The sequence below is a fragment of the Pangasianodon hypophthalmus genome, chromosome 1 (genome assembly GCF_027358585.1).
Source record: "Pangasianodon hypophthalmus isolate fPanHyp1 chromosome 1, fPanHyp1.pri, whole genome shotgun sequence".
In the NCBI taxonomy this organism is placed as follows: Eukaryota; Metazoa; Chordata; class Actinopteri; order Siluriformes; family Pangasiidae; genus Pangasianodon; species Pangasianodon hypophthalmus.
Window position 1 is genome coordinate 12,571,688 of NC_069710.1, and position 24,262 is coordinate 12,595,949.

The 24,262-nt window shown below is 37.0% G+C and overlaps 2 protein-coding genes and 1 pseudogene across 2 annotated transcripts; 1 reads left to right on the forward strand and 2 right to left on the reverse strand.

Moving 5' to 3' along the window:
- Nucleotides 1-285: 285 nt before the first annotated feature.
- LOC113533724 (endonuclease domain-containing 1 protein) lies at nucleotides 286-7,092 on the reverse strand. The gene is made up of 2 exons (XM_026926012.3): nucleotides 6,669-7,092; nucleotides 286-4,068 (listed from the first exon to the last, which is right to left on the reverse strand). Exons 1-2 carry the CDS (start codon nucleotides 6,930-6,932, stop codon nucleotides 3,445-3,447), a joined length of 888 nt encoding a protein of 295 aa, XP_026781813.1. The 5' UTR covers nucleotides 6,933-7,092; the 3' UTR covers nucleotides 286-3,444.
- A 4,059-nt stretch (nucleotides 7,093-11,151) lies between these two features.
- Nucleotides 11,152-12,623, forward strand: LOC117596632 (UDP-glucuronosyltransferase 2B20-like; annotated as a pseudogene).
- Nucleotides 12,624-16,679: 4,056 nt separating this feature from the next.
- LOC113534175 (receptor activity-modifying protein 1) lies at nucleotides 16,680-24,038 on the reverse strand. The gene is made up of 5 exons (XM_026926812.3): nucleotides 23,884-24,038; nucleotides 22,459-22,488; nucleotides 20,422-20,445; nucleotides 19,833-19,968; nucleotides 16,680-18,074 (listed from the first exon to the last, which is right to left on the reverse strand). Exons 1-5 carry the CDS (start codon nucleotides 23,978-23,980, stop codon nucleotides 17,828-17,830), a joined length of 534 nt encoding a protein of 177 aa, XP_026782613.1. The 5' UTR covers nucleotides 23,981-24,038; the 3' UTR covers nucleotides 16,680-17,827.
- Nucleotides 24,039-24,262: the final 224 nt, after the last annotated feature.

The window sequence follows — 24,262 nt, forward strand, 5'->3', positions numbered from 1 at the left end:
CAGTCCTTCACGACCCCATTCCCCTTTTTTTATGTCCTCCCACATTATTCCCTGTCCTCTTTTATTCATCTTTCGCTCCATCTCTCTGTCTCTCAGTGTTTGGAGCGTTGAAATCTCACAGCCTGCAGGCCACTCCATTGCGAGTGACATTGTCATGACTGAAGATGGCAACACGGCCGCCAGTCTCATGGAGGTCCTGACCTTCAGTACAAGCTTTTCAATGAGCCCATCCTCCACTTAAACAAGGTGACACTTCATGACTTTCAATGACAACTCCTACCAGAATGTGCAAAGCTGTCTTTTATTTCATTAAAAAAAATCTGTTACACCTGTTTGCTGGTTGCCATTGACATTGTGGTTATACAGGATGTATAGATGGAGTCTGAATCATCTATATTACTTTTATGGTATGCAGTGCCACCAAGAATTATTGGCACCTTTCCCAAAAATGAAAAAAGCAAAAATGAGTGTATAATCATTACACACAATTATGTAACCCTAAGAGTTAAAAATATTGGTTGCTACTTTTGATTTAACATAACAATGACCACATAACAACAAGCTGGTTGAAAGCAACCCACAAAATACAGCTCCTGAGCTTCACCACTCATTGGAGCTAAAAGTGGAATTATGTTTTCTGCTCAGATGAACTAAATTGAACTTTATGGCCAAAAACACCACTCAGATTGTTTGCCCAAAAAAGGGGAACTGTATACTATTAAAAAAAAACAAACTCACTGTGGTGGTGGATCAGTGATTGTTTGACGCTGATGGTCTAGGGTCTTTTGTGAAGATTACTGGCATTGTGAATACTGCAAATATACTTTAGCCGAAATCCCTGGTTGTCTCTGCCAGGAGGTTCAGACTACTTTCAACAAGGTAATGATCCCAAACATCCAAATCAACATAGAAATAGTTAAAGGACCACAAAATCAGTGTTGTTCTTTGGTGATCTCATTATCCAGGTTTGAATAATTTAAAATTCTGCAGTCTGAACTGAAGGAGGTGTCCACAGACCAAGTAGTAGACCAAGATCCTCCAAGACGTTACAAGAAGAGACTGTGAGTGCTGTTATTCTCTTCAGAGGAGGCTTCACCAAATATCAACCATGCTGTCTGAGTGGTGAATCCAGCAAACTTTGTATAGTTTGATTCACCAAAGTGAGTCCTACACTGTTCAAATGAAGATCTATGAATAAGATGGTCCAGAAGAATGAGCTGTATGGGTTAATATGGTAGCTGTATCTATGATAGATGAGGTATTACACTTCTTAAGACATCTAAAAACTAACTGATACATTTGGAAAATCAGTCATCATCTGATCAGCAACAAACTGCATTTGAACAAGAATATCCCATTTACATGTTTTGCTTATAATTGTGTATGAAAGTGCATTGCAGTTAAAGTTTCTTAATGCTTTAATGATTAGAGAATGCTAAAAAAAATACAGTTGTTACTGTAGCAAGTAACTTTATGTGGTATATTGCGGTCTCATCAGCCCAGAACATTTCACCATATTTCACATGCCACCAGAGGGCTCCTCTCCCTGAATATTAGCACTCTCTTTCTAGGGTAACACTCATTTCCTGTTTGCCCTCTATATAACGCACGTGGCCACAAACACTAGACTTGAAGGCTTGTTGATTGTATCCATTAGTCGAAGTTCTTGAGCCTTTGACCTCCAGCCTGGACTCTTACTACTATTTGGCTCACCCTATTGATAATGCTCACCTTGGTTTGCATGTTTATTGATCTCGATCTGCTCTTCAAGTTACATTTTTGGATTGTGAATATTTGCAGTAAATCTCCTGCACATGGATCCTAACCTTGCCTCTCTGTCTCACTACAATTGCTTAACAGGCTTCAAATTTACAGGGCTGAGTTATTTTCAGAAGAAGGCCTAAATTAATTCGATTCTCAGATCCAGGTGATTTAATAAGTGTGTGATTTAAATGAGTTTGATTACAATACAAAGATTCATGCATAAAGACATAAAAAGGAAAACATAAGACATTAGTCTGAGGTAAATGAAAGTTTACCCTGAGGTATAAGGTACAGTCGGTGACAAAGGGAAAAAAAAACATGGTGTCTTATTAAGGTGTTTGTGCCACCACATGCCGTCAAAACAACTTCAGTCTTCAGTGGCATTGATTGTACAAATCTCTAAAACTGTACTGAAGACATGAACACCATTTTTCCAAATGATATTCCCTCAGTCCTCCATTGCTTTGATGATTTGATTGTGGTGGAAAGCACTGATTAACACATCGCTATTTTTTTCCCCATCTGCACAGTGTTGAGGTATAATGGTTCATTCACTTCCAAAATACAAAATAAAATTAAAAAAAAAAGAAAAAACATAAGTGGATATCACAGCTTATCTATCTTACTGTAGTCCTAGAACTTAAATAAAATTACATTTTTTTTTCTTTTTGTGTGCTACAGTATCCACCAAAACAAAACGCTGACAAAATTCCTTTGGGATTGAGAAAAAGTCATGAAGACTGTGCTATATATATTTTTTTATCAAATGCTGACATCTATTGGGAGAATCTAAACCTTGGTTAATTTTTATAATATTTTTTTTATTATCTGTAAAAAAAAAATTCTACTTTTAGGCTGCAAATTGCAAGTGAATAGACCAGTTAATCCAGTGCTACTTTTATAGATTCAATACAATTGTGTAACCTCATAAAAGTAAAATATATTATGTACATTATTTAGAACTTTTCAACATAAAAAATATAGGCAGAATATTAGGATATTATTACTGATTTTTTGGGGTTTAATAAAATCATTGTTTTGATGATCACTCTTAATCCATATCATGAACTGATGCCAAAAATAACAGAACTTTAAAATGATAGTTTTCAAAAGAACAAATTATCTGTGAAATCATTTTTAGTAAAACAGTACGTGTATACATGCTCAGTTGTTATCTTTAACCCTTACGTTGCCATCGACCCAGTCCATCTCTTTACTTTAGTAATTAGCAATTAGCAACACAAACGTTATTTATAGTGATTGTCATATTTTGGTTCATTCGATGCGTGCTATTGTAGAGAAAATGTGGCCACAGTTTGAAGGATAAGCTGACGAAGCACTCATCTGCTACACTTACAATTCACTTTAAGTTAATTTATAATTTTATCCTTAAAAAAATCCAGTGTTTGAGATGAGCAATATCTTAGATTAAAATACTGTCTACTCTGAAATCCTTCTTGTGAAAAAGAAAATTTTCATGGAATTAATAGAAAATGCTATTAATGAATGAATGAATGAACTAAGTAAATAAATACTAAAGTATTTAATATTAGCATCGAAAGACATTCCATAGTTTTTTTGAGTATACGTACAAAACAGTTAATTCAAATGAGCTCTTTTCGAACCGAACATAACAAAGGGTTAAAGGTCTACACAAAGACTTTTGGTTTCGACTGAAGGTTATGCCCTTGAGCACTGCTGATCAAAAACACTGATAGACATCCTGTATCTCTTCTTCAAGTGCCCCTCCAGAATTGATAATGGCATTGCCTTTACATCATATCCCCTCTCTTCTTTCTTTTTGTGCGGGTCCACTGGTACAATTTCCTGTGTACTGTTTGGATCGTTCCTGCCAATGGCTCCAAACGTTGGGAAGATGTCATTCAGGCTCTTTGGAAGGTCCTGGCTGTAGTTCTGGCAGCAGTAGGCCGACCACATATACTCAGGGATGGCCACTCTGCCCTCATCCTTCAGCCAGCGGTCTTTTTCATATGGAATCACACCAGTCACTATGTACGCCTTGCCCAGGCAGTATTCCTTGAGGATCTTACTCACGTGAGTCTCCAGGTTGGCCCAGGGACCGTCATTGGATGCAGGCTGCTGCGGCACCACATTAGTGAGGGTGAAGGTGGCACGGCGCACAACTGTGTCATTGTGGTGCTGGCTTGGGTTCAGGTGGCCACGTGTGTAGGTGGAGTTGGTGTAGTCGTTCTGGACGGCCTGGCTCTCTACTACATTCTGGTCCACCTTTGCAGGTGGAATCGGGAACAGGACCATGTTGCCGTCAGCCTTGGAGTTGGCTAGCTGGAAGAGAGGGAGACACAAGATTTGCAAGCTAAATTTAACACACATGATTGGGCCTTCAGGACAATCAGAATATTAAAGTTCTGTTAAAAGTAGGCATGTATGCATGAAATAGACTGCTGTCTTTACGCTAGGATATGTTATCTTTGCTATAATTTGATGAAGACAACAGCTCTGTGTAAATTTAAAAAACATGGCGGACACACTGATCCAATTGAGTTTCCAAATACAAATTAAATCACAAAACTGGACAGTTATTGGAAAAAGATGTTTTTCCAATCTTCAACTTTCCAGTTTCGGTGAAATAGAGTGCAACTCGATGTGGTCTTCTGCTGTTGTGGTCCATCCACCTCAAAATTTGACACGTTGTGCATTATGAGGTGTTTTTCTGCTTACCACAGTTGTAGGGTGTGGTTATTTGAGGTGATAGCCTTCCTGTCAGCTCAAACCACTCTGGCCATTCTCCTCTGACCTATGCTTTGTATTTAGTTATATGGGGTCATATTTGGTGTTTCTTGGTCACCCATTTAACGCATGCCACGTTAAGTTCTTTGCATGCAATGGGTTTCTATAGAGCTGAGAATGGATAACTTGAAATTTATTGTGTTGTTTTTCACTTGCTGTTTTCTGTTTTGTCCTTTCAGTAGTGGATACTGTTTGGCAGTGTAATGATGTGAGAGATTTGGTGTCACTTGGTTGTTGTTTCACTATGTTAAGCTTGTTTTTTTCATGTTAAGCATGTTGGAATGTTCTTACGACTTGCAAATGACTTGCCCACTGCTACTTGTGGGTTTTATTTTTGACACCTCTGCAAAAGCTTCTTGTAGTTACGCTATTTCTGTGGACTCGTGTATGATATTGCCATGCAACTGTAGTAAACTGCAGATGTTATCAGATCAACATTCATGTCCGAAAGCCAAAAAAAGTAATCGAAAGAGAAAAAGCACAGAAACAGTAATTTTGTCAGCTGTATGACGACCACAGATACTGTACTTAGTATAAGCTTGCGTGCATGAACTGAGTCATAAGTCAATTGTACACACCAAGAAAACACAGGGCTGTGCAGTAAGCACTAAAAGGATTAAGTAGGTGACAGATCATGTTAAGGCTGTTATTTTTCTGTGTGTGGTAAACCACAGTCGAGTTCCTCTTCACTCTTACCTTCGCTTCGACTTGTGTATTCAGCGTTCATTTTGAACACATTGGTCTCATCGAAACTACTTTAATCTGCAGTACAAAAAGAATCTGCACCACTGTGCTAAAATCTAAGAGTTTGCGCCAGATTATTTGCCTTTAACTAATATCTTAAACCTGATTAGTTTGGACTTCAAGGAACTGAGCACAGCAGCACCACCTGTGGTTGTAACTGGGAAGTGGTAGCTCAGTGGCTGAGTTGAGTTTTTAAATCCCAGCACCACCAAGTTGCCACTGCTGGGCCCTTGAGCAAGGCCCTTAACCCTCAACTGCTCAGTTGTATAAATGCCAAACGCCATAAATGTAAATGTAAGAAAAATACACAGAATAATACGCAGAAGAGGGGGTTTGGTTTTTCGGAGGTGATTCATTACAATACATATTTCACTATCTAATGGACTTTGTCACTTTTTAGATGCCTTTTGTTATTTTATTTCAAATAAGAGCCTAGCAACACATCTAGAAACTTTTTGAGCAGACTTTAGCGACTGTCCTGTGATCTATATGACTCTCCATCTGATATCACAGCTGCTGGTTATAGGAGTTGAGAGAGGAGGCTTACTCGTCCCACCACCAATGTGCAATGCCTGACTGAGTTGCACCTGTGCGAGCCGATGTTCCCAACAGCCAATCACTTATCACCATTGTTCCCAATGGCCAGTGACTGATCACCATTCATCCCGACGACCAATCAATGGTCACCATTGAGCCTGAGGACCAATCACTGGTCACCATTCATCATTTAGAAATTATAGTATATTGTAAATACATAAATAGTTGCTATGACCAAAGACAACTTCTTTCTGTAAGAAATGTTCTAACAGATTTTTTTTTTTAATTAAAAGTGCTATTTAACAAAGAAAAATGTAGAATTGTTGATATGGTAAGATGTTTATTTAACATTTGTGGAAAGTGTCAGCACTTTGAAATGGTCAGTAAGTCTTCAGGACAGGGGACTTTGTGCTTTCTGGTTCCTCTGTAACATAACAAGCTGTGATTTTTGTCTTCTTAAAAAGAGAGCCTGGTGATATGTTAACATTTATAGATGATGACATACTAGCTTGTAACAATAAACTGATAAAAAGAATGATGTCATTCTTTAATAAAACAAAAAAATCGATAATTAATTATTATCATAAAAATAATAATAATTATAATAAAAACTGTTATTGGAAAATAATCCTATTTGCCACATCTGGACATATCATACAACCCTGCTGTGGATTATTTTTCTGGAACAACACAGTGTATTTTCTGTTCAAATAAAATTTTATTCCATCAGAAAATCTTCCTTTTGCACAGAAAATGCAGATGATCATGAGGATTCGGTTTCTAGTCCATGCAAATTAGTCAGTGACGCGACTTGGGAGGAAGGTGGAAGTTGAGGTCGTGTGCGCTGCGCTTACCTGTGGCTCGTACTTCCATTCGCCTCTGGGCCGCTTGCCCTGCGCCGGGGAGAACACGTACCCGGAGAACCAGGGCGTGCGGCGCTCCCGGCTGTACAGCGTGGCGAAGTGGTACTGGTTCTTGTAGCGCTGACAGATCGGAGTTCCCGTCATGCCTGTGGGAGGACGAGCCCGGTAGAAGAAGCTCAAACACGGCGAGAAATCGCCGACGTCTCCATGACCCAGACTGAGCAGCGCGCTCAGGAGCAGCACAGCAGAACGCATGTCTGATACCAGCCCTGAAACCTTCCTCACTGCGCACTGAGCAGATCCCACTTCACTCGTGATCCTTGTTTAAGGGAAGTTGCGAGCTCTGGTTCATAAAGGCGTCTTTGTGTTTATGGGAACCAACCAGCCGCAAGCGCATATGCAGCTGTTGCCAGATAGGGCGTTTTCACCCTTCTCACAAAATTGTTGCCATAAGGTTGGACGATATGACATCTGACATAAAATCGAGATCGAGATAAATTATGACACAATACGTTTTTCTGAGATATCACAGCCATCATCATACAGTTACTTTACCTTCACCTTCACCTTCACAGTCTCGTCCAAAAGTATAGGAACAGCAAGGCCAATTCTTTTTGTTTTTGCTATACACTGAAGACATTTGGGTTTGAGATTAAAAGATGAAAATGAGACGATAGATCAGAATTTCAGCTTTCATTTCCTGATATTTACATCTATGGGCGGACCACCCAATTTTAAGCTGAGCAAAAGTAAAGTAAATAACACTTAATATTTGGTTGCATATCCCTTTCTTGCAATAGCTGCATCAAGCCTGCGACTCACTGACGTCACCAAACTGTTGCCTTCTTCTTTTGGGATGCTTTTCCAGGCTTTTACTACAGCTTCTTTCAGTTGTTGTTTGTTTTTTGGGGTTTCTTACTTCAGTCTCCTCTTCAGGAGGTGAAATGCTGCTCAATTGGGTTAAGATCTGGTGATTGACTTGGTCAGTCTAAAACCTTCTACTTTTTTCCCCTGATGTAGTCCTTTGTTGTGATCACACTGTGTTTTGGGTCATTGTCTTGCTGCATGATGAAGTTCCTCCCAACAAGATGTATTTCTCTGTAAATTGGCAGACAGAATGTTTCTGTAGACTTCTGAATTCATTCTGCTGCTAACATCATGAGTTACATCATCTAGAAATATGAGTGAGCCCATTCCAGAAGCAGCTATGCAAGCCCAATGACACTACTTCCACAGTGCTTGACCAGTGAGCTCGCATGTTTTGGATCATTAGCAGATCCTTTCTTTTTCAGGACGTTCCAAATTGTTGTTATTGGTCATGCCCACTGCTTGTACAATGCCTCTGATTGATTTTTGATCTTTTCTCAGCTTCAAAATGGCTTGCTTTTCTCCCATAGTCAGCTCTCTGGTCTTTATGTTGGTTTATCCTTTTTAACAACAAATGCAGTCTTCACAGGTGAAACCAAGGGCTCAAACCAAGAGTAGATGTTCAGAGCTGGGCAACAAGAAAACCTGATCAGTCACATGTTCCAATATTTTTGATCACTTGAACAAAGTTGTTTTTTTAAAGTTGTTTAACACATCTAGATGTAAATATCAGGAAATGAAAGCTGAAATTCTGATTTATTGTCTCATATTCATCTCAAACACAAATGTCTTCAAAACATCATGTGGTATAATATAAGCTACAGTGGTTATAAAAACTCTGCATCCCTGTTAAAATTGCAGGTTTTTGTGATTAAATAGGTTTTGTGAAAAAAACGAAGATAAATCATATCAGACGTTTTTCTATCTTTACTGTGATATAACAAGCAACAAAATTCAATTGAAAAACAGATACCCTTTGGGAAACTTACAACAACCTGGTTGCATAAGTGTGTGCACCCTTTTATAATGGGGCGTATGGCTGTGCTCAGAATTAACCAATCACATTCAATTAAAACTCATGTTCAGAAGTTATGATCATACACCTGTCATCAACGAAGTGATTCTGATTAACCCCAAATAAAGCTCAGCTTTTTCTGTACGATTTTTTTGGCATCTTCTAGGTTTCATCCTACTGCTGAAGCAAATATATCTGCTTTACATTGTAAAAACAAGATCAGTTATGTTGTTTTTGAAACAATTATCTCATAATAACATGATGCTTTTCCTGTAATAATATGTTACATGAAACATAATACATGTTTCATAATAATGAGATTCTTTCTTGTAGTAATGAGATACTTTTCTCATAATAAGGAGGTGAGGATTTTATCTTTTTTATATACTTATGCTCTACTTGGTTGATCTTCTGATATACATCTGATGTGCTTTAACAGTCGTTTCAGTTTCAAGTTTTGGAAGGAGTACAAACAGACTACCATGAGATCCAATCTGGCAACCACAAACCAAAAATTTTTTTTTTTTTTTTTTTTTTTTTTTTTGCATTTTCGCTTTCCTATTAGTGATCACTCATTGTGAAACTGACTAAGTCATTTGCAAAACCACTGCCACAGCAAAACTATCCATCTTCAACAAATAGATTTGTACTCTATGTTCACACAGAAAGTGGGTAGACATTCATCGTTTATTATTCAGACCTTTATTATTTCATGTATAGAATCAGTAAATCATCTATGAATACCTCACATGATATAAACAGAAAGTCACAGATTCAACTTGCTTTAGAAATGACAAAACGTTCTGTCCAGTTCAAAGTACATTTGTGTGGCACTTTAACTAACATTGCTGTTTTCTATAGGTGCAAGGTTCCAAGAACAAAATCTCTGCATTATCTGAGACCTGGAGCGTTGACTTTATGTGCATTTCAGCTCTTTGTGAACTCCATCAACCCCTGAACAGGAAATGAATCCCCAAACTGTGGTACAAAGGGATTATAAAAGGGATGAAAGTGTTGTTATCTAGCTATTTGCTTCCACTTTTACTCAAGGTTTGGATGTCAAAATTTTTTTTCTCCTTTCTGTCCTCTTTCTTAGTATTTTTTGTCTCTCACTCTCTTAAGAGTGACTTTAATAATCCAAAAAATATAACCTTACAGATTGCTACAAAAGCAATCTATTATTCATGGAAAAGTCTTCAAAACAGTGGTCTTTGCACTTTGCGTTCAGAGAACTAAATAGTATGGACAGGGTTAAAAAGGGACACTAAGGAAGCTCCCAAAACTTTTTGTTTCTTTTTCCATTAAGTAGCAACTCCAAATATACAATACTGTGCAAAAGTCTTAGGCACCCAATTTTTTTTAGTACAAACTTTGTTATAGATTTTTATTTTTGACTTTTTATATTTGATTTTTATTATTGACTTCTACATTATTGATTCAGTACAAAAACATTTTAGATTTCCAAACATTAGTTTTCCAGCACAAAATTAAATGTTACAGAAAAATGTTTGTATGTCAGTAAAGAAAACAGCATATTACATAAGAGACACTTTTCAGACAAAAAAACGTAATGAAGGCTGCTGGGTTTTGCTGCAAAAATAAGAAGCAAGTGTGACAGTCAAAGTCTCCAGAAGAACTGTAGCTGCTTCTGCAAGATGCTCAGTAAAACTTACTGCTAATTTCCTTATAAAACTGCACAAATTGTACCTGAGACTACTACTTTTTTTTAATCAAAGGATCGTCACACCAAATATTGACTTTGTTTCACTGATCACTGTTTACTGCTCTTTATAGTATTTTTTTAAATGTAGAAACATTTAGTTTCATTATTTTTGCTCTACAACATTTCTTTGCATGTGCCTTAGACTTTTGCACAGTACTGTATATTTTTTAATCCAGTAAGATTTACCTAATACTGAATATGGTTTTTGTATTGGCAGGATCCATGGGTGGCCTCATAGATCTGTGCTTTGGCTGGTAAGATCCTCGTCTTCCCTATGGACAGAAGCCACTGGGTTAACATGAACCTACCACTTCAGCTCTCCATACCATGAGGTCATGAGGTCACTCTGATGAGGGCGGGCACCAGCTTGTGCATAGAAGAAGAGTCACCACACTACACGTCCATCACCATGACCCTTCCCGTGGGCATCAGACTTGAGGATCAAGACTTCTTTGTGCCCTACCTGAATACAATGTGGTGGAGGATCTCCTGGCATTCTTGGAGTTGTACTAGCACACATTAGGCATATTGTCAGATCTTTACCTGCATTCGTGTCAACTGGTGGTGCAGACGTTGGAAAACCAGATGCTAATGGAACAGATTCGAGCAATGTAATATGATGCAGTTCTGATCGATCCTAGGCTTCCTGCAGGGTTCATGGTCACTCACAAGTTTGGATTACCCACCATATATAGTGTACAATAGATCAGCAGTGGTGAGGGGCACTTTGTGGTCACTCCTTCTTCAGGTTCTTACATCTCAGCAGCAGGCTGTGTGGTCTCAGACCAGATGGTGAGAGGGTCAAGAATGCTTTCTACTGCAATACGAACATATGCAATCACCGTTTCTTCGTAAGTCCACACTACAATATGCTGATGACACGTTACTCTGGACCCGATGTCAACTTTTACCAACTTCTTCAGGCAGCAGATCTCTGGTCGATGAGATTGGACATTGAATTTGATGCCCAACGTCTTCTACACTGGTGGTTTCCAGTGCAAACCTGCAAAACCATGCCCTGAGGACTTGCAGGAGTTTGTGGATTGGTTTGGAGAACACGGGATCAATGTTATATCAATGTGAATGGTCTTCCCATTGATATCACATACAAGATTGCAGCTGCCTCAACTGCTCAACTGTCTTAGAGGGTAATCTGGAGGAATCTCAGTAAGCAACCCAAAAATCTAGGCAAAACACTCTACTGGTTAAATGGTTGCCACCAGAATGACTTGCTCATTTGGGTCACCCAAAAACCAGCATGTTTATTGTGCATGGTGGAACTAATGGCATTTATGAGATGATCTACCATGTCGTTCCAGTGGTGTGTCTTTGGCTAATATTTGACCAATTTGAAAATATGCACCATCTTAAGATACGGGGAGTTGCATAAGTTCTTGATGTCAGTAAACTGAACAGCCAGAAATTTCTTGAAGCTGTGCAAGAAGTATTGTATCGACTGTCATAAAGGGACAATATGCAACAGCTATCTAGACTTCATCATGACAGGCCCATGTATCCTCTCGACAATGCCCTCTGCTGGATCGAGTATGTAATGTGCCATAAATGGGCTGCTCATATGCTCTCATGAGTCCTTTAAGATGCCCTAGTATTCTTATCATTCTCTGGATGTATTAGCTTTTCTGGTGGATGTAATTCTGGCACTTGTTTTTGCTGTAGTATTACTATTATGGTGTTTATGTTTCTGGGTAATACTGTGTTTTGAACAGCTACTTTGGATTTATTGAGAGGGTAACATACTATTACTTTTTCACAAATTAATCACACCTCACTGTGCATTATAGTACTGTAAGCAGTGTTACAGAAGCTAGTTTGAAGTTGTAACTTAAGACAAGCTAAAAGCTACTCTTGGTATAAAATATTCATGACTAGGAGCAATTTATCACAGCCAATCCGCCTATCTTGATGTTTTTGAGAAGTGGGAGGAAATCAGAGACTCTGGAGGAAACCCACATGAACACAGGGATAACATGTCAGTAACCTGAGCTCAGGTTTAAACCCAAGACTCCTTTAAACTCCTCTGCCTCCCAATTAAGGCATGAACTTTATCTAATTTAAAAGAACATTTTGAGCTAATTATGGCTAATTTGCTAACATTAACTTTTTATATTTAAGTAAGTTAGCCTATTTTCTTTGCTAATGCCAGGTTAGACTAGCATCAATTCTAGTAAAGTCTAGCAAGTCAAATTCTAGTTAATGGTAAATGTTGCAAACTTACAGAGTTTGATGTTTTCAGTCAAAATGGTGAAGCTGCTTTAAAACAATAATCATCTTTTAACAATTTTATATAATAAAAGTAATAAACGTGCCTAACTTAATTTCATCATTTGCTTTTTATTTTTAATTATTTTTAAAAAAATTTTTATTTAAAAATAGCAATTTGTTTTACTTTCACTTGAGTACATTTTTGGCTGGATGCTTCCACTTTTAACGAGTAAGAGTTTGATACAATATCTAAAGTTTCATGTAAGTATAATTTCTCAGTACTTTGTCTACTCCTGAATAAGATGCATGGTCACACAGGTCTGATAACCAGACAAAGAAACTTGCAAAAAGAACCTTGTTTTATTCACATTTGTACTTTAATATTTAAACGTCCAAGGACGTAAAAACTTATGTAGCATTTTTTTTATGTAGGAAGTTTAAATCCTTCATTGGGAGCTTATTCGTACCAATAAGCTCCCTTAAAGTACCAATTTTTTAATGTCTAATGTTTAACAGTTCTCTTTATAATACAACAGGTATAAAAAGTCACAAAGAAATAATGCTTTTGCATAAACATTCACTGTCCACTTCAATAGAAACACATATATGCCTGCTGATTCATGAAATTATCCCATCATCCAGTCATGTGGCAGTAGCGCAGTACATCCAGTCATGTGACAGTAGCTCAGTACATCTAGTATTGTGGCAGTAGCACAGTACATCCAGTCATGTGACAGTAGCTCAGTACATCCAGTCATGTGGCAGTAGCGCAGTACATCCAGTCATGTGACAGTAGCTCAGTACATCTAGTATTGTGGCAGTAGCACAGTACATCCAGTCATGTGGCAGTAGCGCAGTACATCCAGTCATGTGACAGTAGCTCAGTACATCTAGTATTGTGGCAGTAGCACAGTACATCCAGTCATGTGACAGTAGCTCAGTACATCCAGTCATGTGGCAGTAGCGCAGTACATCCAGTCATGTGACAGTAGTGCAGTACATCCAGTTATGTGGCAGAAGCGCAGTACATCCAGTATTGTGGCAGTAGCGCAGTACATCCAGTCATGTGACAGTAGCGCAGTACATCCAGTCATGTGGCAGTAGCACAATACATAAAATCAGTTGGAGATTCAAAGAACTTTATTAATCCTAGGGGGAAATTGCTTTTTCCAATTTTCTGTGCTTCAGATTCCTGTTCTTGGCTGACAGGAGTAGAACTCAGTGTGATCTTCTACTGTTGTAGCTTATCCACCTCAGGTTTCGATGTGTTGTGCATTCTGAGATGCTTTTCTGCTCACCGCAGTTGTAAAGAGTAGTTACCATAGCCTTGACTTACCATAGCCTTGCTGTCAGCTTGCCCCATTCAGTATAAACTCTAGAGGCTGTTGTGTGTAAAAGTCCAAGGAGATCAAGAGTTTCTAAATATTCAAACCAGCCTATCTGACATCAACAACCATATCACACTCAAAGTCTCTGAGATCACATTTTCCCCATTCTGATTTTGAGTGGATGTAGAGGTGTTCCTAATAAAGTGGACAGTCAGTGTGTTTTTGATCCCTGACTTTGGGCCTCAAAACACTGCAAAACCACTCAAAATGAGAACAGTGGTTCAGTCACTCATTCGTTCACAACAAGTCTGGTGCGAAAGTTTGTGTCCCCAGTGTGTTTCTGGGTGGGGAAGAAAATTGTACATCTATGTTTCAATGTCAGTGAAAAACAAAACTCCAAGAGATTAAAAATGAAAGGTGTGTCCTCCAGCAATCCAATACATAAGGCAACATCAACAAAAATAATAATAAAAAAAGCCAAAATTAGTCAATAGCAGTGATAAGTCAGATTTGTCAGGAAGAACATGGGGCAGCTATTATATAGAAAGGGAGATTAAAAGTAATGCAATTTATTTGAAGCATCATTTGATCGTTTTTTTTACTTGTGTTTCTCTGTGAAATCTTAAACATTAAATGTCTTGTTACTAAGTTCATTTTGTCTTCATTTTGCCCCATGATGCCCCAAATGGTGCAATATCTATACACAATATATCCATATACAGTATATTACTATTACTACAAAAACAAAACATTAGAACATAGGAGAGAACATAATCGTGCTGACTAACCCTTTCCCAGAAACTGAGAATGAAATGGGGAAATATGAGCATATTCCTAAACATGTTTTTGAACAACATGTTTTTTAAATTATTTTATTTTATTAATTTATGTTTTTTTAGGATTTATATCCTGCCTCTGAGAAAGTGTGGAAACCACAGTTCACCAGTTCTACCAGGAGATGGCAATAATGTTTCAGAAGGGTTTCTGAACCGCCTCCGACCACACACATACACACACACACGCACACACATACACACACACACACACACACACACACACCCCAGTGGACCGTGTGTTATGAACATAAATCACCAGAATTGTTTCCTTTCGTCGGGCTTTAATTATCTCTGGGAGCTACCTCTTTACTGTCAGTAAGGGCGAGTATGTTTTCCACCAATTGTAGTGGTAGGAGTAGGCCTTTCCTAAGAAAAAAATTACACTGGCTATCTAGATTAGTAAATGGGGTGTGGACATGAATTGATCCCTCTGACTGCTGCACTTCCCGTCATTTTCTGAGACTTAGCCTGGCAAACATTGGAAACACTGTCGCCACTGCAAATGCACATAGGAAACATCCAAAACACAGAAAAACAGATGTATGCAGATGTGTGCAGAGCAAAACGTTTGGTGTATGACATTTAGAAGCCACAGACCGTGCAACTCATTACAGAAACCTATTTAATTTAATAGTTAATAGGTTAAATGTCAGATTATTTTGGATTTCTGTTGAACCAAGCACAACAGCACCACCAACCGTCGCAAGAGAAACACAGAAATGTTAAGATGCATAGTAACATGTGATAACATTAATTATTTACTCTATCATCCTTTTTCCAAAACATTGCCCAATCAAAGTGCAAATTATACAAAAGGCCAAGCGGCAGAACTGTGTAGTGTGTTTTGTTTGAACCAGAACATTACAGCTTTTCTGTTTAGCATGTTTGCTATTCAGAGGAAAGATGTCATAAAGCCAGTAGAGCATTATGCACTTGAAACACTTAAAAATAATTAGAAATCATGAATGAGGTGTGTCCGTGTGTGTGTGTGTGTGTGTGTGTGTGTGTGTGTATGTGTGTGTGTGTAATAGTTTGGCCTATTGTTCTTATTACAACATCAATGAGACATTTTGATGAAATGGATTGCTCAACAACCAAAGTGGAAAAAGCTGATTTGTCTGTTTTCCAGAAACACACAGCACTCAAACCAGGGGCAGCTCCACCACTGTATTTGCTTTTTAACACACCCATATCAACTTCCGCTTGCCAAATCCCCATATGAAGCAAGTGTAGTTTATCACATGACCTTCTGGGCTGTCAAGCGTCGATTTCAGCAGAACTTAACCAAAGGTCACGGCAATCTGAAGCAATTCTTTTCTTGTTCTTATTGTTCAATGTTCTCATGTTCACTTTGGGTTTTGTGTAACTGAGTATTTTACACATGACCAGTTAGTTTGAGCAGGTAGTTTGCTAGGTACTTCACTAAATAAATAAATAAATAAATAATAATCTTTTTCTCAGTGTGTTGACAGCTAACAGGAGTCATTACAAGTCCACAATCCAATCCATTCCGCACATTAGCTCGTGCCACTCATCTGCCTCGTGAAGTCACCAGTTTCCCATTAACCTCCATTTACTTCTGCCTATTTATCCTAGGTCACTAGTTGTGTTGTAGCCCATCCACCCATCCATTTTCATCATGTCGTGCATTCTGCAATGCTTTTCTGCTCTTCACGGGTGTAAAGCGTGGTTATGTGAGTTACCGTAGCCTTCTTGTCAGCTGACCTCTCTCATCAACAAGGCGTTCTGACCCCCACAACTGCCGCTCACGGGATGTTTTTTGTTTTTCACACCATTCTGCATAAACTCTAGAGACTGTTGTGCGTGAAAATCCCAGGAGATCAGCAGTTTCCGGACTAATCAAACCAGCCCATACTGGCTCTCTGCCTAAAAAGTGGTATAGCAATTAGCTGCTATATTTTTTTGTTTGCTTTTGAATAAAAATGTTGAATATTTCATTACTCGGCTTAACCAGTCATGCACTGATTATGGAAGAAGGCCATAATCCTGTTGGTTTCCATATACAGTATTTAATGCTTTCAATAAATTCAAATACAAAAAAAAAAATGCATTAAAACACATTCGATAATTGAATCTACAATCATAACTAAAGAACAGCAGTTTAATTGCAATTACAGTTTACGTCAATAACACAGCACAGGACAATCAGTCAAACCAAGAACTAACCAACTACCATGAACTTATTTTTCACTGTTATTCTTAAATTAATACAGATTTTGCCTCAGTTAGTTTGTTTTATTCATTACTTAATATTGTTATATAAGTATCTAGCTGTTTGAGAAATTCTTGTGTGAAACCAAAATTGGAATCAAATGCTACTTTATTTTAGTCTTTATTTTAGTCTTTATGTGTTGTGATATATATTTAATTCAAAGTGATGTAATTTTCATTCAAACCTGCAGAAACATGTACAGGTAAGACATTAAACGGCAGACTATGTGAGCTGGACTAGCTTAGCCAGATCTTTTCAGGTTGTACAGTATGAATGCTCTGTATTAAACTCCTCGCTTCACTGTTCAGTAATAAATGCTTGTTGTGCTAAATATATCTAAGTGCTGCTCCAGTCTATAGATATCACTCAGGATTATGAGTAAGAGGCATGTTTGCTAATTATGTAGCTAGAAATGACATGAGCTAGCTAGCGAACAAATCTAGCTAGCCAGCTATTGTTTACTGTTGAGCGTAGCTCACCTGGTTAGTTAGCATAATTGTTCAAAAATGTATTCCTCAGGTATAGAACATCTTTGGATTCAATTGTAGACATGTAAAAAATGTCATTTGTAAAGTAGTTACATAAGTGGTTTTTGTAAGTGGAAAATTGGGTAATCTTCTTAGTCGCTTCAGTAGCAATATTTTAACTCATCAGTGTTTTTTGTTTTCTACTCAACATCAGTAAAGAATGATTTAGCTTTTTGTTATTATCATTATTATTATTATTATTATTATTATTATTATTATTATCACCACATTAGAAGTTCTTGGTAGTGGACTTTTTTTATACTTGAACTAATAACAGACATCTTATGTACATTGATTGCTTTACATTGTATTACAGTGTATTGCTTTACAGTTTCATATTTTGGTGTATTTCAAATGAAGTGCATAAAATAGCATGGAATTGTGTGTATTTGTGTTTCTCAGTCAATAACGCTGCTCTTCCAGATGACCATATAGACCAGTATTGGAATGACGCTGACAGGCAGCAGAGTGAGAACGAGGACAACCCTCGCTGGGGCATCTGGGAGAGTGTCTTCTTTAGTGCCACACAAGCTGAAGTATTGATTATGGACTTCCACAAACAGCTTCTGCACAACAGTGTTTGGGTAGTAACAATGTAGGTGCAAAGCACAAAACTCCATGCAGTGGGTCAGGTCATTGTAATTACTAAAAGGGCACAAGGACACAGATGTCTTATCAGGCAACAGAAGGAAATGTCTGTCAGTAATTAGAAGGCAGGAAAGTTTTACTAATGGTTTAGTTGTGTTTATGTGAATATATTCATTTCTAAAGAAAACCCCAGCCTTTCCTTTGCATACTTGCACACTTCCCCCTTAAACACAGGCACGAAAAGCATGTTGTTTCAGTAAACTATGGGTATAGAATGTAAGAAGTTCTCATGACTAAATAACTGATTGTCTGATTGACTGAATAAATCACTGACTGAGTAACTGACTGACTGACTGAATGAATGAATGAATTATTAACTTTGTGACTGTCTAAATTACTTACTTATTGACTGACTGACTGACTGACTGACTGACTGATGGACTAACTGATTGACTGACTGTATGAATGAATGACTAACTGACTGACCAGTTATGTGACTGATTGAATGTCTCACTACTGACTGACAGATTGACACTGACAGACTGACTGACTGGCTGAATGAATGACTGACTGACCGATTATGTGACTGATTGACTGATTACTGAGTGTCTGATTGACTGTCTGTCTGACTGTCTGATTGACTGTCTGTCTGACTGTCTGATTGACTGACTGAAATTATTTGAAATCTTTGAATCATTTTCTAATCATAAAAACTAATTTTGCATATATAAGACACACTTCTTTTAAAACTGTGCTTTCCTTCTGAGGCCTTAGCTACAATCCTAATCTTAATCTCTCTTTGAGGCTGGGAAAATATCTGTCTGAAAAGCTTATCTTCTTGACAAAGTCCTTACAATGCAATGTGCAATGTTGATACCAAAGGTTATCACAAGACAGTTTACCTGGCCACTTGCCACATTATAAACACAGAAAAAATCTAGACTCAAGTCACGGCAGCACAAAGTAGTACTTTACTTATCCAGCTGAGGGCGCAATTACAAAGGTGTGGCTTATTATAGGCTTATTAACAGTTACTTAAACCAAGCTTACACATTTATGCTTGGCAAAGCCACTATGTTCATTTTAACCACTAATTTGTGGTATATATTTTATTAGCTAACAACCTTTATCGATCATATTACTGTAATTTCAATTATTAGCTAGCAACTATTATCTATCCTAGTACTGTAATTTCTGTAGTTAGCTAGGAACTGATATCTATCCTCGTACTGTAATTTCTGTAATTAACTAACAACTGTTATCTATCCTATTACTGCAAATTTCTGTTAGTAGCTAGCAACTGTTTTCCATCCTATTACTGCAAATTTCTATTAGTAGCTAGCAACTGTTTTCTATCCTACTACTGCAATTTCTATTAGCTTATTTATTTATTACTCTAATTTACATTATTAGCTATCCCTTTTTATCAATCCTAGTACTGTAATTAGCTAGCAACTGTTATATGTCTTTGTGCTGTAATTTATATTATTAGCTATTCATTTTATTGCTGTTATCTCTGTAGATAGCAAGCACCAGCTATCTATCATATTACTGTAATTTCTATTATTAGCTATCAGCAGTCTGCATGCCTCAGCTGGTCTAAGAATTCAATTAAGGAGGATTTAATTTGACTATAATTTAGTTGTTTATGTTTGGGAAAACCACGGCGTTTTGGTTGCTGGCGTAGGACACCTACTGTAAAAATCCATACTATAATGGATATATTACACTTAGGATAATGGACAAAATATAACAAACACATGTAGGTGAATTATACATTGCAACTAATCTTCTTCTTCTTTGGTTTTTGCGTACCTGAGCACCATGTCCCAATCACACCAGTTCTCTTGCCCCAGGTTGCTCATTTGCTCATCAAAATTCACCATGCAAAATATTTGTAATGAATCCATGAACAGTGTTTCATTACATTTAGCATAGTGATGTAAGTCCTCTGGGAAAGACAGAGAGATGGAGTATCATGTGAATTAAAAAATCGCCATGCAAATGTTCCATTTAAATGTGCATACTATTTTAAGGGCATGTTTCTCTTTAACATTAATTCTGATTGCTAGGTTTATGTTAATGCAATCTCTCTAATACATAATTGTTTCTATTGAATCAAAGTACACAGGAAGTTGTATGGCAGTTGCTCCACAGATTTAAAAAAAAAGTGTGTGACGAAATGTTTATTTAACATTTTATGGAAGGAGTCTCCAGTGTCAGTATTTAATAGACAGGCAACTTTTCCACCATGGGAAAGTCTTCAGTACAGATGTATTCTAAGAGCGATAAACAAATCAGGAAATGTTGTTATTGGAAAATTATCAACTTTGGAGTGGTAACAGCAACTCCTATGCTTCATACACCTACTACATATACACATACACACAGGGCTGTGTCCTACCTTGATCTGTGTCATTCACGTCTCCTGAAAAATAAGACATACTTTATTATAAGACGTAATTTGTTATAAAACTCCATCAGAATGGATTTTAACTTTAAAAAATGTTAAATTTCCTTCTGAAAATAAGCTTCGTTTTTATATAACTCAAAACGTGCTTAATGAGACAACAAGAAGTCCATTATTATATTTTCCTTCATGTCCTTATTGGAATAGCTGCCTTGAAAGGGTAGCCATTATTAGCCGCAGCGCTGTCAAATTCTCCATTCTGATTGGTCAGAAGGTGTTGATTCATTTTTGTATAACAGCAGCTCTGAAAGTAGTTCCGGCAAATCGCATGTTTATATCAAAGCGCTTGTTCTGATATGTTATCATTTCTATAGTTACAGCTTACATAGGGACTTGTATGGCGGACGCTCCGACCCCAAAACATGTATAATTGAAATGGAGAATTTATTTAATTTTTTGTTTTTTTTAGAATTTTTGAAAGGAGTCTACAGTGTCAGTGCTTTGTAACAGTCAGAGATAAAGCTATCATTTTAAGCTCTTCAACACTGAAAAGTCTTCAACATGGAGGGATTTGCGGTTTCTCTGAAAAAGACAAGGTGTGTTTTTATACGAGAGAAGAAAACAATACAGCGGCTGGTGATGTAATGACTGTTTATAGCTCCTGTGACATAAGTGATAACAGGAGCTAACTTGTTTCGCAACATTAAATGTAACTATAAACAGATGTTTAAAAATAACGTGTCATTATTTAATTAATAAAAACGATTTTATCATTGGCAAATTGCTGTAGCATGAGGAAAAAATAATCAATTTTAGGATGGTAAAAGTACTCCACTTCATGCTGCAGTGCATCACACCACACTGTTGTTGATTATTGTCCTATAAGAGCATGTCCCTGACTGTTTTATTCCTTAACAGACACATTTTAACTGCTCTGTAATTCGATAAATTCAACCCAAAAAAGCCCCACCAACAGAAGCATAGCATTAAAAAGCACTCTGATTAAAACAGTACCAAAAAAGCATCACAGATTGAATTTCACCATTGACACGCCAAGGCAGTAGTGTAATTTGCAAGGAAGCCTTTTGTGGCTTTCACTACATTGCAAATATTCAAGGGGCTACTGCATACTGGCTTCCAAATTACTCAGACAATACAGAAAGCAGGAAACAGGAAACAGGAACACACAGCTTAGAGCTGCTATAGTGGTCATGAGTGAGAGGGCATCCCAATGGGAGAGCAGATCTTTATTTATATACAAGAGTCCACAGATCCAACAGATAAGGAGAAGTAAAATAAGTGATATGATGTTACGATGTAGTCAGTGGGTCTTGTGGTGAACCCTCGGAGTGTTGTGCTGTTGTATTCTAACCTTTATGGTGGTCTTTGCAATGAATTGTGGCTGAGTTCATGATTTTTAATCTCTTTTCCATGGAATATCACTAATTTCCTGTTTCTCAACCACGGACCAAAAATTTTTGTTTTTAGGTATTAAAAGTCCTGGAGTTATGTTCTATATGCTATATAGTCTCAAGTACAATTTGTGCAGTTTTATAAGGAAGTGAGCAGTAAGTGTTACTGAGCATCTTGCAGAAGCAGCTACAGTTCTTCTTGCTACACTTGCTTCTTATTTTTGCAGCAAAACCCAGCAGCCTTCATTATGGTTTTTTGTCTGAAAAGTGTCTCCTATGTAATATGCTGCTTTCTTTACTGACATTTAATTTTGTGCTGGAAAACTAATGTTTGGAAATCTAAACTGTTTTTGTACTGAATCAGAAATGTAGAAGTCCTAAAATGCAAATCTATAACAAAGTTTGTACTAAAAAAATATAGGGCGCCTAAGACTTTTGCACAGTACTATATACACATCAATATTAAAGGGGATGGAAATGATCTCAATTTGTATGTCATTTGACAAAAGACAAAAGGCAGAGAGTATAAAAACCTGTGTTTTAATATTTAACGTTATACTCCAACTTTAGAAAGAGAATTATAAATGACGCGATTCGGAAAGAATTAAAAATTTCGTACCTTTATTCAGGGTGTCATCTGCTAACTGACCTATAAAAAGACATAAACATTTTTTAAAATGCACACACACACACACACAGACACACCTATAATATGTAATATATACAGTAGGGTCCAAAAATTGGAAAATTGAGCCCAATATTGAAAATGCTTCAATTTTGCATTTTTTTTTATTTAATTCAAAATCTTTCATGACAAATTATATCATCAGCGACAACGTGAGTGAAAAGTAGACTCGCAGAAACATTTGCAAGAGTTTCAGAATTAGTATTTGGTTGATCCTCCTGTCCCTTTAATGACAGCGTACACTCGAGCTAGCATGGAATCCACAAGCGAAAGTTTGCGTAAAACCTGACGATGTGCTGGATGTGTTAGATCAAATTCACTGTAGTGTCGTCTGAACATGTGTTTCACTAAAAGAGATAAGTCTCATGGGAAAATCTTAACATCACAAATTTGCGCAAATCTCAATCATGACCTAGAAATGAAGCTGAATATTCGATATTGAATATTCAAGATATACGAAACATATTCTTTGTGTTACATTTTTTTTTAATTTGAAACAAAAATAAATTTTAAAAATGTGAAAAAATTTGAAACTAAAAAACTGAACTGCAGTGTACTTAAGTAGTCATTGTGGATGTAGTAAAAGTGAAGTGAAAGAGGAAAATTACACAGTATAATATTTTCTTTTCCTAAAAATGACTTATAAAAGGATTGGTGGAAGTAAAACCCTTTCACACACAACCTCCACACTTATGGACAGTCAATCGATTTAAAGCTGTTTTTATGAAAATATAAGATCCAAACCACTTTAAAGACCATTACTCTAATTTAACATCGACCATCATCCCGATTTCTGTTCTGTTTAGACTTTTTCAATGTCTCTGGTTTATCTTTACAAATGTCTTACACAATATTTTTTAGCTTTATAAATTAAAGATTGTTTTTTAAAAAAAACAAAACAAAATCAGCTACTTTATGCAGCTACAAAAATTGTATATGTCACAGAATGCTGCTATATTTTGTATTTATATATATTTTTAAAAAAGATATTTTCTATAATTTTGCAATGAATGTTGAATTTTTTTTTTAAACAGATGGTGTCCCCTACATAAGGACAATCCATTAAATTTTTTGTGATATTTCATATTTAATATAAGCTCATAATGAAGAATAATGAAGCTCATGTTCAAAATTCAAATGACATGCAGGTTTAAATAATACAAATAATAATTAGAAAAACCACACTAAACTGAATAAACAATTCATGCATGAAAAGGTTAAAAGATCCAACACAAGATACAAGCCATTACAGTGTGTATGTGTTTGTGTATATATATATATATATATATATTAAATAAAGAGAGAGAGAGAGAGTGCTCCTAGGTTTTTGTGTCTGATATAAGTTTATAGATCTCATACCCGCAGTTAACGCTAGGTCCAGCAGGAGCAACAGTAATCCTGAGAGCTTGTATAGCATTCTGCTGACATGTATGTGTCCAGACGTAAGTATGTGCATGTGTGGGAAAGATCAGGATTTGACAACTGAGAGCAAGGAGTATTAGCTTTAAATAAGGTAGGCAGGGAAGTGTGTGTGTGGGTGTGTGTGTGTGTGTGTGTGTATGTGTGTGTGTGTGTGTGTGTGTGTGTGTGTGTGTGTGTGTGTGGCTGAAGAAAACGCCCATGTCTTTTCCTTTCTTTGTTAATGGATAGGTTGGGATAGCAGAGTTCTGCTTGAGCTACTGATGTCTGCAGATTGTGTGTGTGTGTGTGTGTATGTGTACAAGACAGAGAGTTCCAG

Coding starts and splice junctions, on each gene's coding strand:
- LOC113533724 (XM_026926012.3), bottom strand. CDS start 6,932: ATGCGTTCTGCTGTGCTGCTCCTGAGCGCGCTGCTCAGTCTGGGTCAT. Junction 4,069..6,668: donor AATGGAAGTACGAGCCACAG/GTAAGCGCAGCG, acceptor CCTCTCTTCCAG/CTAGCCAACTCCAAGGCTGA.
- LOC113534175 (XM_026926812.3), bottom strand. CDS start 23,980: ATGCACATACTTACGTCTGGACACATACATGTCAGCAGAATGCTATAC. Junction 19,969..20,421: donor CGTGAATGACACAGATCAAG/GTAGGACACAGC, acceptor TGTCTTTCCCAG/AGGACTTACATCACTATGCT. Junction 18,075..19,832: donor GATTGGGACATGGTGCTCAG/GTACGCAAAAAC, acceptor GTGCCCTTTTAG/TAATTACAATGACCTGACCC.